General features: G+C 45.1%; 2 protein-coding genes across 38 annotated transcripts in view; both read left to right on the forward strand.

Moving 5' to 3' along the window:
• LOC123516086 (serine/arginine repetitive matrix protein 1-like) overlaps positions 1–4,372 on the forward strand; it is a 13,869-nt gene extending 9,497 nt beyond the window's left edge. Inside the window, exon 2 of the mRNA XM_045275174.1 lies at positions 3,943–4,372. Within this exon, the coding sequence (XP_045131109.1) occupies positions 3,943–3,959 (17 nt within the window). The 3' untranslated portion in view covers positions 3,960–4,372. The remainder of the gene's footprint in view (positions 1–3,942) is intronic.
• LOC123516083 (titin-like) overlaps positions 1–25,000 on the forward strand; it is a 562,881-nt gene that overhangs the window by 354,370 nt on the left and 183,511 nt on the right. For 4 of the 37 annotated variants that reach the window (XM_045275164.1, XM_045275165.1, XM_045275168.1 and 1 more), the window contains one exon: positions 4,379–4,582. The exons of the other annotated variants lie outside the window; for them this stretch is intronic. In XM_045275164.1, coding sequence (XP_045131099.1) covers positions 4,379–4,582 — 204 coding nt within the window. The remainder of the gene's footprint in view (positions 1–4,378; positions 4,583–25,000) is intronic. 37 annotated transcript variants of the gene reach the window in all.

The raw sequence follows: 25,000 nt of genomic DNA on the forward strand, positions 1-25,000 counted from the left end.
CCACCACCACCACCACCACCACCACCACCACCACCACCACCACCACCACCACCACCACCACCACCACCACCACCACCACCACCACCAGCAGCACCACCACCACCACCACCACCACCACCACCACCACCACCACCACCACCACCACCACCACCACCACTACTACTACTACTTCTACAACAAACAGAATCACGCCATCTTACATACATATTGAGACTTGGAAAGCTCTCCTCCATGCAGCACATGGTGAAGTGTGCGTTTGACATTTTCGAGACATATATTTGTCGTTAATAATTCTTCTTTTATCCGTGTAATATATAATCTTGCTCGGTAGTTAGTTACTCGTGTAGCAAAAAAATAAATAAATAAAGAAATTCATGTTCGTATGTATAATGATTGTGTGTGTGGTTCGTTTTCCTCTTGCTATTTATATTATCTTTATATTTTATCTATTATTCTTTTTTTTTCTTGCGTTGAGGTGACAGTCCACTTAATCTTGAACTCTTAGTTTATATTGCCAGGAGGCTTCACATTAATTTAGCCACTGTGTACAGTAAGGTATTTGTAATTCAGTTTATTATAATTTATGTGTGACTATCCTCTTGGAACTGCCTCCTGGTTGTATTTTCTTATTTTCATATGAATCTGTTACGTTTTAATTGCAGATTGTGGATTGAATAAGTTTGTTTCATTGATGCTTCATCATTCAAAACACTTAATGAACACCTTTAAAAGTATGGTTTCACTTTGTTCAATTCACACACACACACACACACACACACACACACACACACACACACACACACACACACACACACACATCACCGTTATTCAGATTTTATTAACTTTTGCATAGTTGGATGGCTTGAGGTGTTTGTAATCCTGAAGTTTAAATTTTTACATACCTGTTGTAGAATTTTCGTAGAAAGAGGATCAATTTTATATTCTGATAGTTATTGGATATGAGTGTGTCGCGTCTACTACAGGGCGAGGCTAGAGGCGAGGGTGCGCCAGGCACGGCAAATGTGGTCTGGCTAGTACTACTACGTTATTGGAAAAGTGATTACTGATTTTTGGAAGGTTGGAACCACTTCCATTGACTTAAGTTTCTACTTCGATGCAAGACCTTGAAGTGAAATGTCAGCTGTGTACTTTTATATATGGTATTATGTGGGTTCTGGAGGCCCTTCCCATATTCTTTATTCTTAAAGGGTTTGGGTTGTGTCAGTTAGTTACCTGTTCTTTTTTACTGAGGATTTTTTAATGCCATCGAATTTACAAGTGTAATTTATGATATGGGGAGACACGTCATGCAATAATAACCTTTCGTTTTTATTTCAAGATATAAAAGATGTTTATAATAAATTTGAAGTATAACGAAGAGGTGAGCCTTGCAGGACGCCATGACGATCTGTTTGTCAGTCTGAAGTCCATGTTTGTATGCCAACACTCAGTTGTATGTTACTAAACCGCTTACTGACTTTGGTCTACGGGATACATCTGTTTTAAAATGCAACTTTAGATAATTTACGATATGAATAATTATTGTTCTCTGTTCATGTGGAAGTATTAGCGCTCTGCTCAATGTTCTGTGACTTCGATATGCCGTGAACTGCAAACATCAGTCATTGCTTCCTGGTTTATTAGCTTCTTGAGACTATACATGAAAGTAATCGATTTTAGCAATTTGATACATCGTCTGATCTTTTCAAATAAGAGAGAGAGAGAGAGAGAGAGAGAGAGTGTGTGTGTGTGTGTGTGTGTGTGTGTGTGTGTGTGTGTGAGAGTGCGTGCGTGGTGTGTGCTTTCGTGAGTGAATGTGTATGTTTGTGTGTCAGTCCCCAAATCTCAAAGCCATGATAGAGGAATGCCGTAACAGTGAGAATAGAGGGCAGTGGTCCTGGAATCAGTGCAGCGTGGGCCCAGTTATGGCGGAGACAGTGAGGCGGAGTGGCAGCAGAGTAGGCACCGCGTTGCGTCAAGGCTGCGACGGACGACGGGAGGCCGGACCTTGCAGCCTCGAGGGACCCGTTGCCTCTTCCAGGAATCTATATAGACCAACCAGTAGCCAAGGGGACCCAGGAACCTTAGAAATCATAGCGATACATAAACGTAAACTCCTCTTAAAGTGACAGTGTATATTGCCTGGTTGAGCTTGAATTACAATGATTTATGGGGCGGTTGAAATTACGTGGGAATTTGATCGCTTTTCCTTTTTGTTACGTGTGTGTGTGTGTGTGTGTGTGTGTGTGTGTGTGTGTGTGTGTGTGTGTCGCTGCGTCTGGAGGCGTGTGATGTATGGTCATTATTTGTGTGTTGCGGGACGGGGCGTTGTGTGCAGGCGAGTGACGGAAAGCGAAAAGAATTGGTATTGAAAAGAATTGCTCAGGATAAAAACAATCAGGGATGGAAGTGAAGGAAACGAAAAGGAGGCTCGATCCTTTGCAGACGATCTTAGCTTTTTGCCCTTCACATTTATATTCTTTTTTTTATCTGCATTGTCTTTCACATTTTATATTCATCATTTAATTTCCATCAATGATAATCGTATTACCTTATCATGACGTGTGTTCGTGATACCTTCCCTCACAACCTTCACTCATTATTCACTGATTCACTCACATGTCCAGCCTACCATTACTCACCGTGGCGTCATTGTCATCACTCTCACTGCCTCGTCGTCGTCGTGCTGGTCGTAAAATAAACAAGGAGGGCGGTGGTCGTGCGTGCGAGCAAGGAAGGCTGCCAGTCGTCACCAGCCACCCTCGCTATAACTAATACTATGCTGACATCACTCGCATGTTCGCCACACTTAAGTCTTCTGTTGTGAGTCTGTGTGTAGGCAGGTCCCGTGGCAGCATGGACGGCCACGCTATTGTATGTATTGTTATGGTTGTTAGTACAGACAGACACATTCTATATTCCACGGCATTAAAAGTACTTGTGTCTATTGTATTATCACCTTTTGTTTTACCATTTGGAGCACCACCACTACTACTATTACTATTATTACTGTAGTAATCACCACCACTTGAATCAGTAGCACCATCACCAGTATTGCTACCAACACTACTATTTACACTATTCATATAACACCACTATCGCCACCGCCACTACCATTATTGCTACTATCGCCATCACCACTTACACCAGCAGCACCATCATCAGAACCATTACCACCACTGCCAACACCATTTCCACCAATACAAGGGCACCACCACCACCACCAACACCACTACCACTACTACCACCACCATCACTGCCACCGTCGTCGCGTTTCCAGTAGGATGTACATGGTAGCTATCTCGTTCCTACATCTCCCCTCTCCTTCTCACAGATTCCCTCAGTCCTCTCATTCCTTCCCCTCATTCCCCACCCCTTTCAATCCCTCCCTTCCCTCTTCTCCTCACTCCTCCTTTCCCTCCCCTCTCTCCCCTTCCCCATATCTCGTGTTCCGCGGTCTGTGACTTGTAATATACTTGTAATATACACGACATTGTATGTGTATAGTAGATTGTTTGGTCATGATTTGAGTTGTGTAAAAAAAAACATGGTTGTTTTTTGTTTACCTGTTGTTTTGTTTGTGTGGAATTTGAACGTTTTGTTTTTTTTGTTTACTTTCTTATTTTGTGTTTGTTTATGGAAAGCTTGCGTTTGTAACAGTTAGTTGTTTGTTAATTAGTTTTTTAGTAGTGTGTTGTTTTCTTTATAGCGGGTTTGTATTATTATTATTCGTTCTAGCTTTAGTTTCATTGATTAGTGGAGTAATTACTTTTGCATTTAGTGATATTTTGACGCTTATTTGAGTTATAGTTTTTTTTTTTTTAGTTTCTGCTTTCGTCTTGACTGACCTCTTACGTCTCGCCCTCCTCCACCTCCCTCCCCTCGTCCCTCCCTCCCTCTCTCCTTCATATTTTTTTTTTCTACCTACACTTTTCCCTTTAGTATCTCCCCGTCCCTAGAACTATCTCACTTTATCTTTTTCTCTTTTCTCTTTCCTCTTTTTATTCTCTTTTCTTGTCGTTTCCTTCCTGCTGTTCCTTCCGCCGCTGCTGTTGCTATTATTACTCCTCTTTATCTTAATCCTGTTTTCATTTCCGTTCTCTTTCTGCTGTTGCTTCTTTCTGCTACTTGCTATTGCTTTGTAGTGTTTATCTTTCTTATCTTTCTATTACTATCCTTTCTTTCTCCGTCTTATAATTCTTCCTTTTTTTTCTGTTCAGTTTTCTTTTTTCTCCTTGCCTCACCGCCTCTTCCACTTTTTACTCGTTTCTACTCACTCGTACTCTTCTGTTTCCTTCCTCCACCTTCTCCTCCTCCTCTTCCTCCCGCCACTCCCCACGCCCCCCTCCTCACTAGAGCACTACCTTCCTCCCAACAGCCTTGCAGGAGCTCGGTCTCGATGAATCAACTCTTCTGAACGAGATCGAACAGATTCTCGGAGTTGGTTCACTGGCTTCCAACTCCGGGAAAGCGACAGACGCCTCTCCCGCTCCTCCAGAAAAGTTCAAGAATCCTGTAAAGCCGAGTACGGATCCTGGAGAGTCCCGCAGACCCCGAGTTCCGCAGCGAGATTCGAGCAGAGGTGAAGCCGCATTTGAAGCTTTTTTCTTAAGTCTTTTTGGCATTAACAGCATTTCGTTTTATTCTTTCTCTTTTTCAAACAGTCAGTAATTCTTTTTGTATATTTTTTTATGATTTGTGTTGCCTTATAACCCGGATCTGCTGAGCTTGTATTTTTTTTTCTCCACCGGATTTAATTCTTTTGTGTTTTGAAGTTCTGATCTTTTGTTTGAAGCCTCGCCGTGCCCTGACTCTCTCACTACTGTAAAAAATACCTGCAGGAAATATTAACATTCGCGCCGCTTCTCGTGGGATTCTTTCATTTCTATACAGTATTTTTTTTCAAGCTTGGATCTCACTCGTGTTGTGGCTTGGAAACTCACGCCCGCATACTGTACTTTTCTCTAGTATCCCATCCTTTGCCTTCATCCCTCTTCATCCCTCTCATCAGTATTTTTCCTTTCCCATACATACATCTTTTAAATCTCTTGATCCTCTTCCGTCCAATCTTCTTTTTATTCTCTAACATTTTCTCCGCTCTCTCTTTATTCTCGCTAAGGTTGATGTGAGTAATGAAAGTCAAATCTTTATATATATAGTCATGTTTTCTCTAGTGCACATACCATGACTGGATTTATTCAATTTTCCTTATACTGTCCAAAGAATTATTTCATTTTCTTTAATGCTGATGCCATGATTATATTCTCTCATGGTACACACACACACACACACACACACACACACACACACACACACACACACACACACACACACACACACACACACACACACACACACACACACACACACACACACACACACTCTCTCTCTCTCTCTCTCTCTCTCTCTCTCTCTCTCTCTCTCTCTCTCTCTCTCTCTCTCTCTCTCTAACAAGTAATACTGATAATTATAACGTCTTTCTCTACGGTTTCCTTCTCCCAACACATCCTCTGATCTTTCTCCACTTTCTGCACACGTTTCCTCCATTTTCATCCCTTACAGTATAAATTTTTCCCTTCAGTAATGATAACAATAACGAAAGCGCCATCATTACCCCAATCCCTTAATCAAAAGCTACATTTTATTTTTACATTTACTCAACAGAACGACTCTTTTAGTATCACCTTTTCAGCCCTTCCCCGGATTCAGGTTCACCTCTTCTCTGCTCTTGTCTTTACTCCCTCCGTCCCTTCGCTCCGCCACGGCCAGAAGGAAAGAAGCGATACTAATGACTAATAAGATCTTCCCTCTCGTGCACTTAATGATTCCAGTTCAGCACGTTGATGAGTCCGCTACATGTGTTGGTGTGTGGGTTTTTCTCTGTCGGACTAATTCGTGTGTGCATGACTAACCCGCATGAAACATTAATCAAACCGAGACGACGAATAATGTAGCAAATTTCTCTTTTAGATTATAAAGATATGTGTGTGTATGTGTGTGTGTGTGTGTGTGTGTGTGTGAGTGTGAGTGCGTGTGCGTGTGTTACATTCAGATAGGCAGCGTGTGATGTTACTACCGTCGTCAGAAGGGTGAGTACCTGCTTGCCTTGTGATTTCATTCCCATTCCTACAACAGATATATACAGTTTCTTTACAATACTCCAGTACTGCTCTCTCACCATCACAGTGTAGCTGAATCCACGTGTTTACTACCTTATTCCTCTAAACGATTGGATTTTACACATCTCGTGTTTTTCTTGTTCGAGTGATATTGTGAGACTAAATTATCTTTGGATGGACCAGATTTCTCCAGAGTTACAATGGTATTTACTTAGTGGCCTATTTTCTTCTTGATTTAATAGCTACGTCGCAGGCATCAATATAATAAGTGAGTTCAACCGCCACTTAGGAGCCTCTATACAGGGTTGAGTGATCTTAAAGTCGGGCATAGTGACTAGAAAGGCTTCCGCAAAACGCTGATTTCCCCGCCTGGCAGCTCGGGCCTCTGAGATCACCGGTAGCACTCTTTAGGGACACGCGAGGAACCGTCCCTGCCAAGAGGTTATGACGCGGTACTGCTTCTTGCGCGACTCAGGGCGAAGATGATGGAGGTGATGGCGGAGAGGATGGCGGTGTGCTAATGGAAGTGGTGATGGCGGTGGAGGTGGTGACAAAGAGCGCTGATGCAGTGTGATAATGGGATGAAATGGGTAGAATAGTTTGTGTGGTGGTAATGAAGGTGAAAAGGTGAAGTAGGTAGATAGGTATGTGTGTGGGTAGGTGTGTGTGTGTGTGTGTGTGTGTGTGGTGGAGTGGGTGGATGTATGGTACCATTAGTAGTGTGTGTTATGAAGCTTTTCAAATGAGTATCGGTAAAGTCTTATAATTTCTTTGCGTTGCTGAGTATCATGATAAAAAAAAGCTGAATAAGAAAAGAGGTATAGTTAATTTGTGCTTTTTGTAACTTGGAGGTGTTGGCTGTGTGTCTCGTACTAAGGGTTTGATAGTGGCAAGCTTGGACGGCACAGGTGAGGCTTTGCCAGGTGAGGTGAAGGTGTAGTCTTACCTGCACCGCCCAGGCCACAGCAGCGAGCCAGCCATGAATTACGCAACATGTCGAGGAAAACATGCAGTGAGCTAATAATAAGAATGGCATCAATTTTAAACAGTAAACACACACACACACACACACACACACACACACACACACACACACACACACACACACACACACACACACACACACACACACACACACACACACGACACTGAGCGATGATGACTGCGACGCCAACATCACGACCCGCTCAAGACGACCTCATAAGATTTCTATATTTGCACCTCCCCTTTGCCTCCTCCTCCTCCTCCTCCTCCTCCTCCTCCTCCTCCTCCTCCTCCTCCTCCTCCTCCTCCTCCTCCTCCTCCTCCTCCTCCTCCTGTTCACCTTCCTTTCATCGGCCTCCTTTTCTTCCTGCTCTTCTTCACGCTCCCTCTGTTCATATCCCTCCTCTTTCTCCTTCTCCTCTTTTTCTCTCTCTTCTTCCTAATCCTACTCCTCTTCCTCCTCCTCTTCCTCCTCCTCCTCCTCCTCCTCCTCCTCCTCCTCCTCCTCCTCCTCCTCCTCCTCCTCCTCCTCCTCCTCCTCCTCCTCCTCTTCTTCCTCCTCCTTCTAATGATATCGTTGGGGCGTCATCAAATTGAGCGCAGCCACTGCAAACGCCCTTAGCTCCACTATTTATATTTTAGCTTCGTCGGTGCTCAAGGGAAGAGGAATGTTAGGGACCGACTTCCCAGGAGTGGACATTCCTGCTGAAGTGGTGGTGGTGGTGGTGGTGAGGGTTTGTCTCTCAACCTTCGACCATACGAGGGTTTTCACTTACTGAGTTTGTCAGATATGAGAAGCTGGAAGTAGTATCACACAATCACACACACACACACACACACACACACACACACACACACACACACACACACACACACACACACACACACACACACACACACACACACACACACACACACACACACACACACACACACACACACACACACACACACACACACACACACACACACACACACACACACACACACACGGCAAAAGAGGCATTCTGCAAAATACTTCTATACCATAAAGGCTTAACGACCGATCCGCTGTTTTAAACGTTCCCTTCGTGTGTTTTTTTAAGTTTCTGTATTGAAATCATGATGGTAAAAAGTCAGATTTGACTTAGTCCTATCGCTTCTCTTGTATTCATATTAGGAATGAAGGTCTAGCTGGTATGAATTCTTTTGATTACTAGACATTGAAGATCTTGTCAACCAAAACCCATGTATTCTTGTGAGTGAGAAATAATTGGTTTCGGTGGATAACTGTTTTGATTTGTACACAAACATCAGTAACGAAAGGGATAGGGAAGAATCAAACTGAAGGAGTGTCCTCTAAAATCACTACCACACACCTTCAGAAAAACATTATATGGCACTATAATTCGGCTTTAACTTGTGTTTCCTGCCAGCTTTCACATGAATTTGTCTACCTTTTGGCCGAACTCCAATTAGTACGAGTATTTCTATTACCTCAGTTTTCTATCGTTGAATCGGGAACACTTGTTTACTCTGTCAAAATTTAACTCCTTCAATACTGGGACGCTTTTTTACCATGAGTTTTGGGCACGAATAGACGATTTTGTTTATATTTTGAACTGTCTATGGAGGTCAGAAGAATAATGGTCAAAGTCTTCACTATTTTAATCCCCACTTAAGTTTCTAAGGTAGTATACAATTGCCAAACAGTAAGCATAATGAACAAGATAATGCGTCCTGGTATTGAAACGGTTAAAACAGCATTAATATAGTATTAATATTGCAATCCTTGATATTACTGCGAGCATCATTGCCGGTAATGCTTCCGTCTCCATCAGCAGAAATTGATGGGAGGCTGAGCTGGGGGAGAAAAATATGCAGTTGAAGGCTTAAATAGATCTCCTGCGGTAATGAGGTTCTGGACTGGCCGTTTATTGTGGTTAATTAGCAAAGTAAATGTTTTAGAGAGAGAGAGAGAGAGAGAGAGAGAGAGAGAGAGAGAGAGAGAGAGAGAGTCACTACACAGTCTTGAAAACTTGCCCACTTACTTAGGAAACACAATGGCAAGATCATATCCATTCCCACCACACGTCTACCATCACGTCCTTCTATTATCGTCTTCACAATTTTAGCTGATAAAAATAAAGAAATATACATAAGCTCCTTAGCTCCTCCGTGATCAACAGAAAAAAAAAGTAACACGATCCTAAAAAAGTACATTGAAAAGTTAAAAACCACACCAACCACATGGCAGGCTAAAAAAAATTGTATATAACAGATTCTTGTTCGATTCTCTGTGCTTAATGAAAGGTACTTCTGTGAAAAATAGCGGCGTAAGACTTGAACCAACTTTAACCCTCAGCTAATGTACGTGGCCACCAGCAGACCGTGAAGTTTCTTACGTTCAACTTCTTATATGCGTGGAGGAGAGGAGAGCCAAGTGGAAGTGAGGGAAAAAGGGGCACAAAAAGCAGGCAGTGTGGCAATACTGGGAGTGTCATTCAGACTTTGTAAAAGAGGCGTAAAGACAGTTGACTTTCTATGTAAACTGCGTGAGACTGACTTTCCCGTCCTCGTACAAAGTTGAAATTGTTGTGGGCATGACTTTGATTTTATTTTCATTGCTTATCTCTTCTTTAATGTTTGTCTTTTCTTCGTTTTCCTCTCCTCCTCCTCCTCCTCCTCCACCTCCTCCTGGTCCTCCTCCTCGTCCTCCTCCTCCTCCTCCTCTTGCCCCTTCATGGTGACTCAGGTCGAGGCTTCCACCATATCACAATATTTCGTTCACCTCCGCTCTCCCTCTTCCCATTCTCAACGAAGACTTCTGAAACATTGCCTGGCGGATAAAGAAAGAGTGCGGTTTTCAAGTTCAAGTTCTTGGCATGAGACTGCGATTCCCTCCGCCTCACCTCCCCGCTCCCCACCTCTCCTCTCTCTCTCTCTCTTCTCCTCTTTTCTTCTTTACTTCATTCCCCTCCTCCCTTTTCCGCGTTCTCCTCTTCATCCATGCTCTCGTTTTACTCTCAATTGTCTCTTGCTGTTGTTGTTGTTGTTGTTGTTCTTTCTTTTCTTATTCTTTTTCCTCCTTCGTCTTCTTTTTCTTCGATTCTTTTCTTTTTTTTCTTTTATTTTATTTTATCTTCTTCTTCTTCTTCTTCTTCTTCTTCTTCTTCTTCTTCTTCTTCTTCTTCTTCTTCTTCTTCTTCTTCTTCTTCTTCTTCTTCTTCTTCTTCTTCTTCTTCTTCTTCTTCTTCTTCTTCTTCTTCTTCTTCTTCTTCTTCTTCTTCTTCTTCTTCTTCTTCTTCTTCTTCTTCTTCTTCTTCTTCTTCTTCTTCTTCTTCTTCTTCTTCTTCTTCTTCTTCTTCTTCTTCTTCTTCTTCTTCTTCTTCTTCTTCTTCTTCTTCTTCTTCTTCTTCTTCTTCTTCTTCTTCTTCTTCTTCTTCTTCTTCTTCTTCTTCTTCTTCTTCTTCTTCTTCTTCTTCTTCTTCTTCTTCTTCTTCTTCTTCTTCTTCTTCTTCTTCTTCTTCTTCTTCTTCTTCTTCTTCTTCTTCTTCTTCTTCTTCTTCTTCTTCTTCTTCTTCTTCTTCTTCTTCTTCTTCTTCTTCTTCTTCTTCTTCTTCTTCTTCTTCTTCTTCTTCTTCTTCTTCTTCTTCTTCTTCTTCTTCTTCTTCTTCTTCTTCTTCTTCTTCTTCTTCTTCTTCTTCTTCTTCTTCTTCTTCTTCTCTTCCCTCATTCGTTGTTTAGTTACATCTCTCTCTCTCTCTCTCTCTCTCTCTCTCTCTCTCTCTCTCTCCTCTTCGTTGTTTCTCTTACATCTCTCTCTTACTCTCTCTCTCTCTCTCTCTCTCTCTCTCTCTCTCTCTCTCTCTCTCTCTCTCTCTCTCTCTCTCTCTCTCTCTCTCTCTCTCTCTCTCTCTCTCTCTCTCTCTCTCTCTCTCTCTCTCTCTCTCTCTCTCTCTCTCTCTCTCTCTCTCTCTCTCTCTCTCTCTCTCTCTCTCTCTCTCTCTCTCTCTCTCTCTCTCTCTCTCTCTCTCTCTCTCTCTCTCTCTCACCTTCCTCTGTCCATCCCTTTCCGGCAATAGCTTCATTGTTGCTCCGCTTCTTTTCATCACTATCCCTCCCTCTTTCCCTTTCGTCCTCTATTCGTTCCTGTTCCCTTATCTTACTTGAGAGAGGAAGAAGGAAGGATAAGATGGGAGAAGGAGAGTATGTGTCAGTTTCTACATAACCTAGATAAAGAAAATGCATATGAAATAAAGGTCTTTTTTGTTTAAACTCTACGGATGTTACGCGAAACATTTCACTTATTGTTCTCGTAGAAAATTCTCTACAAATAGCTGCTATATACTCCGTCCATATATGAACTTTTCACATATTTTTTGAGGGTTCGAAGTGATGACGTTCTTTGCTGTCGATCTGTCACATAATACACTGTGGATTGTAATATTTGTACAGGTGCACCCTTGCTTTTATCCACTTATCCACTCATCCACATCTGCTGTGTTAGTGTTCGTCTGTTGCATTGTATGCGTCATGGTGTCGGAATAAAGATATGGAAATCATGAGTGCTAGGAAGTGGTAAAGTAAGAGGAATGTCAATTAGTTTATCTGCTCCATATCAATTATCTAATCGTAATTTTTATGGTGATAGAGAAGTGTTATGAGAAGAAACCATAGAAAGAATGTTGTCATAAAGCAGATGTATGTTTTTATATTCTATTGTCATAATGCGTGTCTCTGTTATTTCACCCCTTTCTCTCACTCATATTCTCTCTCCCCTTACCTGCCTCTCCCCTTATTACAAACAAAGGTGAACATGGGTCATAGCCGAGGCTGCTTTTGATTCCTCCTTTCAAAGTATGATTCAAGGGAAATGACGGTTTTGATGAGTCCAACTGTTAATAAAAGCGTGTTTTCCACGTTCCTTTCTGGCCGTCACTGTGCTGAACAACTTAATTACAGCTTGCAGTAGGTACGTTTCAAATACCGGACACAGATGAAAGGCAAAACTCCCCAGCTTTGATGTCACACCAAAAACATTGTCATTTCTCATTGGCTTTAAACAGCTAAGTGTCCAGGCTTTGGTGACTAAAACCAATACAAAAATAACAGCTAAAGAGAAATCACCAAAACTGATCTCTATATTTACGCTTGATTTCCTTATATTAATTAGGACTACAAATTACAAGCACTTGCCAAGCTCTCCACACGTCATCACATTTATCAGAAACCAATGAAAAACATGGAAGGCAAAAACACCACCAAAGCAGAACCACATATACATATTTAATTAGTGCTAAGATTGCAAGCACCTGTCCGGCATCCCACAAAACAACGCACCTGTCAGGAGCGGCGCGGTGACAGGCAGGAAGCGCTTTGAAATGGGGTTTGTTGAGTGAGTGTGTCAAACCTTCATTGTTGTCCATGGAAACGAGCTGTCATGGCGGTAATGAGAGAGAGAGAGAGAGAGAGAGAGAGAGAGAGAGAGAGAGAGAGACAGAGACAGAGAGGAGAGGGAGAGTGGATGGAGGGAACGTGTGTGTGTGTGTGTGTGTGTGTGTGTGTGTGTGTGTGTGTGTGTGTGTGTGTGTGTGTGTGTGTGTGTGTGTGTGTGTGTATTTATGTACACTAAACATATATCACAGACAAGAGAAGGAGGTGGGAGACGAGAATCTGGCGCCATGAGCACAACTTTGAAGGAGGAGGAGAAGGAGCAGGTGGAGAAGAAGGAGGAGGAGGAGGAGGAGGAGAAGGAGAAGGAGAAGGAGAGGGGCTAAGGTATACAGAGGAAAGCTGCAAAGGATAGAAGGACAAACCTGCCACCGTAAGGAGGGATATAGGATGACGAGGACAAGAAGGAGGTGAAGGTGAATAAAAGGTAAACAAGGAAGGAAAGTACATGCGATGGAGAGTGCGTGGAGGGAAGAAAGGTGGTCACATGTTACAAGGCGCAATGAGAAGATGGAAAGAGCAGAGTGAGGGAGACAGTGCCGTGGGGAGAGGAAAGGGTGGGGAGAGAGACTGGGTAGGGAGATGGATGGGAGGAGACATTCTGGTCGCCACTTTGAGAACCCCCTTGCCACCTTACCAAGCGCGGATGTCTTTGTCGGACCGCCTCTTCCCTCCTCTCCCTTCCTCTCTCTTCCTCTCCCCTCTCCTCTGGCATTCCCCTCACTTACGCCCTCCTGTGGAATCTGGTGGAGGCGGCAGTGACAGGCAGCGGCATTCCTCACCGTGACTACCTGCTGGCCAGTGGGAAGCAAGAAGGAAAGGGAGGAAAGCAGGCAGGAGAAAAGAAGGAAAGATGGATTAGAGTGGGAAAAGCCTGACCGCCATGCTCTTACTGATTCGTCGTGTGTGTGTGTGTGTGTGTGTGTGTGTGTGTGTGTGTGTGTGTGTGTGTCTGTGTGTCTGTGTTTACACATACCAACACACCATCACAGCCGCATGACTTCTCCCAACACACACACACACACACACACACACACACACACACACACACACACACACACACACACACACACACACACACACACACACACACACACACACTCTTCGATGGGCGAGAAACATAGGAAGTGAGGCGGCGGAGACAGTTGTTGATGTTCAGCTTATGAAGAACAGTGTGACGTGAAAGGAAAACAAAAAATACTGTAATCTCTATCTGCCTCTTCCTGGTAAAACATAATGTTCCCTTGCGGATTTACGTCCCATCCATCTCTGCGAATTAGCGAGAAAAGATATATTGAAAGGGATGGGAAAGATCTGAAGAGCGAGTTTTTGCACATATAGTGCGATCTTGATGTCGCCAAGTGTCTTGCCCTGCCTCGGTGCTTGGTGTAGGTCCTGCTTTCTTGTTACATACGCGCGTCCTGACTGCCGCCGCGGACAGGTGCGGGCGTGGCGGCAGTGATGGAGGGCGGCAGGTAGTAGCGGCGGTAAGGTCGGTGTGTGTGCCGCTATCTTGGTCCCGTCTCTAAATATACTCTCGCGCTGGTGCCAAGTGGCGGCGGGCAGCAGAAGAGCCTCACGCCCGTCGCTCCCGATGTCAGGGCGCCACTCAGTTCGTGCTGGCCGCCCGTGGCATCACAACCTCCACGGAACAGCCACGCCACCGCGCCCACTGTTGGCCGCATCACGCCGTGTGTTGCCTGGCTGTCGATCGTTGTGAGGCGCCGCGTCCATGGCTGCTGACCTGTCTTGTCTGGGTGTCGTGAAGGAGCGTTGAGCCGGGTGGTGGTAAGGGCGAGGCTCTTGACCAGTGGTGGAGGGTGTGTATCGGAAGGCACTGATAACAGGAAACGATAGTGGTAGTGGTGTGGCAACGCTCCTTGACGGATTTTTAGCGGTGTCTTGCTTCACGTGCCAAGCAAGATGGCTAACGTTGGAGTGGTGGGTCAGACGGCCACCGTGACGCAGAGTTTTCACCAGCAGCAGGTCATGAGACAGCGCTCTGAGCGCATTGACCTCAAGACTCCTGAGGGTGACCTGGGTGACGTGGAGGCAGACTTCCAGAGTCTGGTGAACGAAATGGCAAAGGACAGTGGATCTGTGAAGTCCTTTAACGCCACTAATGTGAAGCAAGAGACCTTCATCTCCTCCTCGGTCAGCAAACAGTCATTTAACAGCACCAGCAGTAGCAGCAGCAGCAGCAGCAGCCATGTCATCAGCACGAAGCTCAATGGCGGTGTCAGTACTCAGATGCTGACGCAGGCCCCGGCGAGCCCCCAGACAGAGGTCCTGCAACCAAGCGTGCCTATCGCCTTGGAGACCGGAATGGTGACCGCCGTGCCTGCGCAGGTCATCCCCGATGAAGGGCAGCGAGGTGGGGGTGAGTCCGAGGTGGTGGTGGAGAAGCCCATGCGCGTGAGGGATCGCATCAAGAAAATCGAAAAGCAGCTGTCCACCGAGGAGATTCCCACCGGACCCCCGGAGGTGCTTGTGCCGCGCGGCCGCTCAGGTTCTGTCAAAAACTTGGCAGAGCAGTTCAATCAACCAAACGAGAGCACGCCGCCAATGCCCTCCGTCAATGCCTCGGCTTTCAAATACTCGAGAAGCCTGAGCGGCAGTTCCCCCTCGCTGACTGGCAGCTGCGGCGGCAGCACTACCAACCTCAGCGGGGAGGGCGTGGTGACCACGGAGTTCAAGAGTGTTAAGGAGATGGTGTCCTCTTTCTCTCAGCAGGAAGAATCCATTGTAGCCAAAAAAGTCGAGGGTGAATTCAAGAGTGTCAAAGAAACTGCGTCCATTTTCCAAGATCCGATCCAGCCCTTGACAACACCCATTCGACCTCCCGCTGCCTTCCTTACGGACGGGGAAGCTCCTCCTGCTGCTGAAGAAGTTGAAGTGCTGGAGCCAGTGGCCGTGCTACCGCCCGCCACCATGACGCGAAGTGCCCCAGCCCCGGCCCCTGCCAAGGCACCGGGTGCCGCCATTGCATCCCCGCAGTTCACGCCTATCCCTGCACCTGAAACTGTCCCGACTATCACGCCCAAACCTGAGGCCCCGGCGGCTGGGCCCAGCGCCCCTGACTCCCAGCCTACCCTTGTGCCAGAGCCAGCCTCCATTTATGAATTCACCCCCTCGCCTAAGACCGCCCCCACGCCCACGCCCTCGGTGCCTGAGCCAATAGCTCCAGTCGCCGAGCCCGCCCCTGTAGTGCCGCCCAGAGAAGCCAAGCCCATTGCGCCTCCCCCAGTGCCCACGAAGAACACTCAGAAGGAGAAGGCCGCCCCACCGCCCGCTGCTGCACCTCAGCCGGCAGCCACCCAGGCCAGCCCGGCACCGCCAGCTCTGAAGGAACAAGTGTCCGCTGAGGAGACAGCCGCCGCTGTCACGTTGACCAAGTCCTCCTCTGTGACGGCGAGCGAGTCCGAGAGAATATTTGAAGAGGCGCTCGCTGAAATTACTAAATACTCGGAGACTCTGTCCCAGACATCGACGGAGAGTCGCTCTACCTCTGCGGAGACTGTGGTGCAGCAGCCCATACAGTACTCTGCTCAGGTCAAGTGTGAAGTGAGGTCAAGGGTCAACACACCAGAGGTTCCTATTGTGCATGAACAGCTGCACCAGCAGATACATCAGGAACACCACCAACAAAAGCAAAACCTACAGCAACACGAACAGCAGCAGCAGAAACAAGTGAAACAAACTCAGAAACCAGTGCAGCAGCAACAGCAACAGCAGCAGCAGACCTCTACCAGCCAGAATTCGGTCGCCACTTCTCAAAAGAAAACTGAGATGAAGACAACAACCACCACTACCTCCACGTTTTCCTCCGCAGTGAACCAATCAAAGAGTTCCTCGGCGCAGATCCAGAGCAGCAAGGCCACCATCGCCAAGACTGCCGCCAAGCCTCCAAAGTTTGAACCGAGTGAGGGGCCACCAAAGTTCAGTCTCTTGCGAAGCAACAGCACCGGTAGCATGGGCAGCACCAAGGCCGTGGCCTCGGGGATGAAGCACGCTGGGAGTGACAAGGACTTACCCAAATTCAGCGTCAAGAAGGTCAAGAATAATTTGACCACGAATGCCAGTAAGTTTACCTTAGTCTGCCTTGAGTGTTTGAATCTTGCAATCTCTCTCGTGCCTCGTTCTCTTATGGCGCTAGAATTCAGGACTAAACATTGGCAGTCCTTAGCTGGCAGGTGTGTGAGAGGTAGCCTTCGTGTCCTTGACGTAAGGTGAAGGTCTGCCTGGCTCGCAGCAGCCGAGGAAATTTGCTTTCTTCCTCGATATTCAGTTAGCTTCAGAAAACTTCACATGACTGGTTCACAAGACTTTCATTAACAAGACTCTGGTTGAAGTGTGCGTGTGTGTGTGTGTGTATGTGTGTGTGTGTGTGTGTGTGTGTGTGTGTGTGTGTGTGTGTGTGTGTGTGTGTGTGTGTGTGTGTGTGTGTGTGTGGATGCGAGTGAGTGTGAGTGTGTGTGTATGAGTGAGTGAGGGAGCCCGGCCAATTGGTTGAGTGGGGGTAAAGGTGGGCGGTACTGCGCTAAGATAACACCTGGACAAGTTGGCCCATAAGTGCTGTAGGCAAACAGGTATAAGGCGTGAGGGCGGCCGCTCCTTTCCTGGCGCTATATCTGCGGTCTTATTGTGTGCGGTGTGATGGTGATCTGGGCGAGGGAAGGAAGAAAGGAGGCAGTGAGGAAAGTAAGAAAAGGGTTGGTAGCAGCGTACTACGAGTAGGTCGTTGCTCTTCGTCTTGTCCTTGTTGGAGAGCTCACATGCCTTTAGACTGCTCACGTACTACCTTCTACAGGATATTCTTCCTGACAGTGCATTTACATAAACAATAGAAACGTTTATTAGACTTTTTTGAGTTATCAGGTAAATCTTTTCACGCGTAATGATATTTCAGATAGAAACATTTATACATGCGTAACCAGAGATACATTGTGCTATTCACATTCCTGTATATGGTGTACCATAAAAATATTGTCGAGGATACTAATTATTTTTACATTTAGAGAGATTTTATTTGAAGTATGTATTCTCATATGTTAAAGCCGACTCACAGAAGACGGGAGGATGAGCGTCATAAGGCACCTTTATGCAATGGGTCACGGAGACTGAACCCAATGCACCAATTACACGAATGTCACAACACAGATAACGGAAATCCAACTAATGTTTGGAATTATCATAGCTTAGGAAGGCTGACGTCACCTCACCTGGTAGTTATCATTCGGCCATACACCCGCCATGAGCTGGCAATATTGACTTGATTCCCGAGTCTCGTGCAGTTGGATTTGAACCAAACATCGTTGAGGTCCGGACCCAAAGCTGAGTCCGAGTGTTGGGCAAGCCAGGGCGGGGGACAGGTGGTGGTGGGTGGATCTTACATCACAATGCGTGCAGGACATTCCATCTAAGTACGAGGAGGAGAGTGCAGCGTTGTCTCCTGAAGCGAGAGTACGCCGGTAGCATTGGCTGGTAGGATGTTCAAGCAGAAAGTTCATTTTCCGTGATTTTAATGGTGCAGAAAACCGAATTAGACAAAATAATGTTATTGGTGATTCTAGCGTCATCAAAAGACCTGTGATGATGACGGTGAAAGCTAATTCATGATACTAATGATACAAAAAATTGAGTGATTATGGTGGTAAAAAGAACGATATAACATGAAGAAAGATATCAGAATAAACAGAATTATGCGGATCACGCCAGACCTGAATTAGCAAGAGCGAGGTTATATTCACAATGCGAAATCATTAATAGTAAAAACACATACGATATTAATAAGTCGGAATATATCTTGACTGTGATTTTGAAACCGTAGTCGGTCTTTCCTTCACTGTCGTTCCAGCCTCTCATCCAAGTAGCTCATCACTCACTCTAGTTATCCTCCTGATTCCAAACACATTTACTGCCTCCTTCCGTCCCACTCACTCCACCTGCACCGCTTAATACTCTAAGACTTAATCTGTCAAGTGGGGACATACTTGGTCCTCAAGAGCCTTCTGCCACCCTTGGCCTGCCGAGACTTGCTGGCCTTAGTGAGGGATGTGTGAGGCATATACCTAAAGCTGTGGCGTCTGACCTACAGAGATCAGAGTGTTCGGTGATGCGTCAGGGTTGGTAGTGGCACAGAGGCTATCACAGCGCCAGAGTCATCAATGGAGAGAGTCAGATAGATAGATAGTAGATAGATGAATATATATATGGATAAATAGATACAGGTGAGTAGATGGACTGGTAGGTAAATTTTTAGGTAAGAAGATGGATGCAGATGATTATTGTTTTCAAAGATGCAATCTATTAAAAGAAATATTACAAAGACAAACATTTCCTTATAAATAATTGAATGAAAATCTAAAGTGTACTATCAACGCATTCTCTTCATGGATAAAAAAAAATGTAAAGAAAAGAAAAAAGTATGAAATACAGGTATATGGAAAAGAAATCACACATCATGCATCTCCCTTCCTACCTACGCCATTTCTATATATATGCAGTACTTGCCAGTCAGTGCTTACGAAAATTATACAATACACACACAGTCACATGCACACACACACACACACATCCACAGTCACACACTTAAAACGCACACATGTAAGAAAATACTCCAGAAAATGCTTTACATTGAACCCTTCTCCCTCCAGTCCTTGCGATTCACTAGCCGAGCCAGAAATATGTGTGTTAAAACGTGCCTGATGAAGGATGGCAGACGCGCTCGTTATCATGGAGTACATTGATCTCTGCAAGGTCGCCGCGTCAGTCAGAGCGCGAGACTGACCTTGATTGAGATCCCCAGTTAACTGCTGCCAATCGCATCCACGCCACTGCTTGGGATCAAAGCTTAATGTCTTGCTGTAATAGGTTCTGATACTGTGCCTGTTTTGTATAATGATTCAATTTCTACAGTGATTATGCCTCTGAAATTATGGTGTTTAACTGATAACTACCGATGGAAACTCAATTTTGAAATTCAGACATTTTTTCTTAATTGAGTGGCGGTGCATCTCTCTGTGATTTTGTTGATAACTATTGTTAGACACGAAAATTTTCAAACAATATCATTATACGCCCACTTCCTGGTAATATGTGTGTGTGTGTGTGTGTGTGTGTGTGTGTGTGTGTGTGTGTGTGTGTGTGAGTGTGCGTGCACAAACGACAAATTTATTGATATTCATTATTATTGTTATTTATTATCATCATCATCATCATCATCATTATATTAACATCGCAACAAAGTAACAGGAAGTGACGCAATATGAGCACATCTTTTAATGATTATAGTTTACTGCGCCGTTGACTTTTAATGCATTACCTAACTAAGGTTAGAACTTTTGTACATGTACCTGCCTGCCCCCTCAGAAAACACACACACACACACACACACACACACACACACACACACACACACACACACACACACACACACACACACACACACACACACACACACACACACACACACACACACACACACACACACACACACACATAAAACTGTCACAACCACCACCACCACCCCCAACACCACCACCACCACCACCACCACCACCACCACCACCACCACCACCACCACCACCACCACCACCACCACCTCTTCTATTGCGCTTTGGAAACTGGCAGAGGGACCCACGAACTGTAACTCGTAAATGAAAGTTGAAGATATTTAAACATGCAAACTGAGGAAAGGTGGAGGAGGATTTATATAAACTAAGGAGAAACATACATACATACATACATACATACAGACAGACAGACAGAGAGACAGAGATAGAGACAAAGAGAAGGAAAAATAGATACAAGGCTAGGAGAGGGTGAGGGTGAAATAATGAATCAAGGGAGAGAGGATGAGGGGTGAGGAAGGAAAAAGGCAGAGGAGGGAGGAGGAGATCTTGCAGGTAGGAAGAGACTAATTCACCGTATTTCCTGGTGGACTGGTTTCCCTCAGGTGTGTGTTGGGGGCGTCAGGTGAGCGGGAGTGAGCCAGGTGTGAGGAGGAGTACTCGCTCAGGTGTGCTCAGGCTGCCTCTGTTATCCGTCCACTCATCTTCTCTGTTACCTTTTTGTTTTATTCTTCACCGCGTTACGGTTTTGCATAAATGGATTAGTGTTTTTTTTATTTTAAATTAATTAATGTACTTTTTATTGTTAACGAAAGATGAAGCAATATAAACTAGGAGATAACTTGAAATTTCACCCTTAACCCTTTCAGTACTGGGACGCATTTTTAACCTTGAGTTTTGTGTGTGATTAGAGGATTTTGTTTACATTAGAAGGGATTTCTGGAGGTCAAAAGATTAATAGCCAGAATTTTCACTTTTTTAATCCCCTACACAAGTGCCTAAATCTCAATAAAATCACCAAATAGTAACGATAATGAATATAAAAAAAACATGTCTTGATACTGAAGAGGTTAAACGAAAATGTCATAGGAAAAAGAAACACATAAGATTTTCCATATATATACTGATTTTTTTTTTTTAATATCCATCGAGTATATTTCCCTAAAAGATACTCATCCTCTTTTCGTTTCTCGCTGATCGTCACTAAGTACATATTCGCCACGTGTTCCTGTGTTCGTCTCTTTCCCTTCATCTGTATTGTTTTGCGTATTGTGAATCCTCCGCGTGACTGTTTCTTTCTCGCCGACACTTCCTTTCCCGGAACCGCCCATGTGTACCTAATGACTTGCCTTGTACGGAGGGGAGAAGGTGGAAGGGGGGAAAGTGCAGAGAGGAAGGTGGCGGGGTGCGGTTGAGTGGCGGGAAGCGGCGTCTCTTGTATTGTGTGGAGGAGGCTTAGGAGGCAACGGGGAGTGTTTACCTGTGTACCCACTAGTTAATTAGAGTCGTAGATACGATGCACAGGTGACCGAAGCAGACTCTCTACCTTGATTTTAAGTATACCTGAAGATACATGACCGCGACCACACACACACACACACACACACACACACACACACACACACACACACACACACACACACACACACACACACACACACACACACACACACACACACACACACACACACACACACACACATGCATGCAATTATACGATTATTTGTATATGCGTTTGTGAAGAAAAAGCTCTTGAAGACTTTTAGCGTAAGTTACGAGTGACCGCACACCTGCTAGTCATTTATATAATGGTACCAGGCTGCACTGAAAGTAAATGCGCTACTTGGCCCGTATTTGGCGGTGAGGGGAGGGTGGGTGGCGCGTCGAGACTGGAGGATGAAGGGAAGAGGGTGAGTGAGTAAGTGTGCTAGGGTGAGGGAGGGTATCACTGGCGCGCGGCAGGAAGGGTGAGGGAGTGACAGGACGAAGCTGAAATCGGTGAGGATGAGAAGAATGAGAGGAAGGAAGGGTAATGATTTGAGAACATAAATTTGAATTACCGAATGGAAAATGGGAGAGTATGAATGGTTTTTAATGATGTTCTAGAATTTGAATGATTATTTGGTTTACTGTAGGTGTGTAGGTAGTGCCTCTCTCTCTCTCTCTCTCTCTCTCTCTCTCTCTCTCTCTCTCTCTCTCTCTCTCTCTCTCTCTCTCTCTCTCTCTCTGTCCTATATCTACCAGGTTTCGTCTTAAACTTTGAAAAACGCTTACAATCATCTCATCCACGACCATAATTAGAGAGAGAGAGAGAGAGAGAGAGAGAGAGAGAGAGAGAGAGAGAGAGAGTCAATTCTGTCCAAGCGGAGGGTGATGTCATGTCGGCAGAGTGTTGGAAGAGCTCGTCGCCGGCCAGCCAGCCTCTGCCGCAGCTTTCCTCCTCCTCCTCCTCTCCTCCTCGCTCACCGCTCAATATAGGCGCCGCGCCGTGGGTCCTCATCGCCTTGACTCGCCGCCGCCCAGCCTCGGGTACGCGGCGCCGACGGCTAAAGGAAGACGGCCCGGCACAAAAAATTATTCCCAAAGTTACGTTGTTTGGACTGGCGAGTGAGTGAGTCAACTGGAGCAGCTAATGAAGACTGTCTGAACGGTACTGCCTTGTTTTTCAGCCGTGTGGGTACTTGCCGGGGTGGAGGAATGGGGAGAATAGATACTAGATGATGTTGTGGGTGGAGGTATAGGGGGAGGAGGAGGAGGAGGAGGAGGATGGTTTTTGTAAAGCTGACGGAAGGGAGGAGAGGGTGAGTATTTCAAGACCAAGGTAGCTTCTCTTCCTGTGCTGCTTATGTGGCGGACTCACTCATTCACTCATTTCTCACTCCTCCTCCTCCTCCTCCTCCTCCTCCTCCTCCTCCTCCTCCTCCTCCTCCTCCTCCTCCTCCTCCTCCTCCTCCTCCTCCTCTTCCTATTTACCTTATACAGAAGTGGATAGAGTGAGTGTAGGAGCGTCACATAATTGGCGATGTCATGGTGGGTTTATCACGTGACTCAGCTCTGGTATGGGATAGGAGAGGAGACAGAGAAGGAGAATGAGATAGAAAACAGGTGACAGGAGTTATGAATGGGAGGCGGAGGAGACAAGTAATGAGAGACGGTACGAGTAGTGAGGGGAGGTAGTGAAATCTGGTTAGGACAAGTTGAGGAAAGGAAAGACAAGGAAAGATCAAGTGTGCGAGTTAAGAAAGTGAGATAGATTGGGAGAAGAAAAAAATTACAAGAGTATTTAACGTGAGGGTTGTATGGGAAACTTGAGGAAGAGAAGCGAGAGACTGAGAGAACTGCTGTAGGTAAATAAGGAGAGGAAGAGTTAGAGGGTAATTTCGTAGGGCAGACAGTGATGGTGAGGGAAGGTTGAGGAAGATTAATAAAAGGTTCAAACCGGCAAAGTGAAACAGGCTGCGGGAAAAAAAAAAACATTGAAAAAGCAGATAAGAAAAAAAAATCCATGATGGACAGCAGGGACTGGAATGGCAATGAAGGAGATAACGGGACATAGAAAGTAAAATTTGATAGTAGTAAATGAAGAAACGGAAAAAAAAACAATAACATTCATCAATAGAAATATGAAAAAAAGTGAAAATTTTTGAAGAAACATTAAAGTAAACATCTTTTTTAGACTTGTGCCAGTGCTGTGCCCTTTCCACGATCTGTTTACAGTACGTACTCTTAATTAAGCCAAGTTTTAATGAGGCAAAGGGAGCACACGCTTGATATGAATTTTCAAAGAGATGGTGGCGTGGCTGTAAATTTGCTTCTGAATTGGCTTAGTCTCCTGGCTTCGCTTGGTGGTCCCGCGTGGTGGCTTGAAAGTGTCTTGCAGCACCGGCACACTTTGCGTCTGTACTTATTTGCTTGTGTGACATCACGACCAGCAAAGAACACGAGGATCTATTGCACCTGTCCTCGCCAACACTGACTGTCCACCCCGCCGGCTATGAATAGGCAACATCACCACCACCAATAGTAACAACAATAAAGGAACAGTTGTAGTAGTAGTAGTAGTAGTAGTAGTAGTAGTAGTAGTAGCAATTGTAGTGGTAGTATCATAGAAGGAGCTGGCTTCATACCAAGTAATTTGTCTCCTTTCCTAAATAATGTTACACAACAGACTAAGAAAAGCATAACCGAGAGTACCACTTTACTCGTCCAACCTTGAAAATACACTAGGAAAGAAAAAAAAACAAATGAATTCATACGAATATCTAAAAAGCCAAACACGACCTTCTAATAATTATTGTAGCGCATCTGTGGCACACGGTATTCCGGTGAACTAATTCCCTGCAGCCCGCGACTCAACCTTGTCCCGCGCCGATGATTGATGTATTGGTTTATATCAGTGGCGTTGTGTTTGTCGGAGTAATTCATTTGTACACCATGCTGGAGAGACTTTGCTGCATGAGCTGTGTAATTAATTAGGCGGGTTTACTGTGTGTGTGTGTGTGTGTGTGTGTGTGTGTGTGTGTGTGTGTTTGCTTAAGTGTACGTTTGTGTACGTGTGAAACGACACGTAAGGCTGAGGTACGCTGTAAGGACGCGACCTTGGGGGCATCATCAGAGAGAGAGAGAGAGAGAGAGAGAGAGAGAGAGAGAGAGAGAGAGAGAGAGACTAAATGAATGAATAAACAGATAAATAAAAAGAAGTAGAAAAGCTAGTTAGAATTTATAAAATACATGAATTTCTGGGTGGCGGCGTGGGTGCTGACGCCTGTAGGTTGGACATTGAGATCAGCATTGGGCAGGCTGCTGATGCGGAGGACATGAGGGTGGCACTCCCCGCCTGGCCTGCAGATAAGCCGGGATGGAACTAACTCACTGGTCACGTTTACTCACCAAACCCTACACCCCACTGAGTCATGGAGTTTGGGAAGGCATAATGGTTGAAACTTATACATATTCATTATTCACGATGCAGAAGTTTGAATTTAGTTGACACAATAAAGCATCGTGTGTGTATCTTATGTTCTTCACTGTAGTAGAATTCCCACCCATGGATGACCATTGGAATATAAATAATAGCGAAAAGAAAGTTACTAGAGGGCAGTGGGAGTCTTA

This window comes from Portunus trituberculatus, chromosome 40, assembly GCF_017591435.1.
Source record: "Portunus trituberculatus isolate SZX2019 chromosome 40, ASM1759143v1, whole genome shotgun sequence".
Classification (NCBI taxonomy): Eukaryota; Metazoa; Arthropoda; class Malacostraca; order Decapoda; family Portunidae; genus Portunus; species Portunus trituberculatus.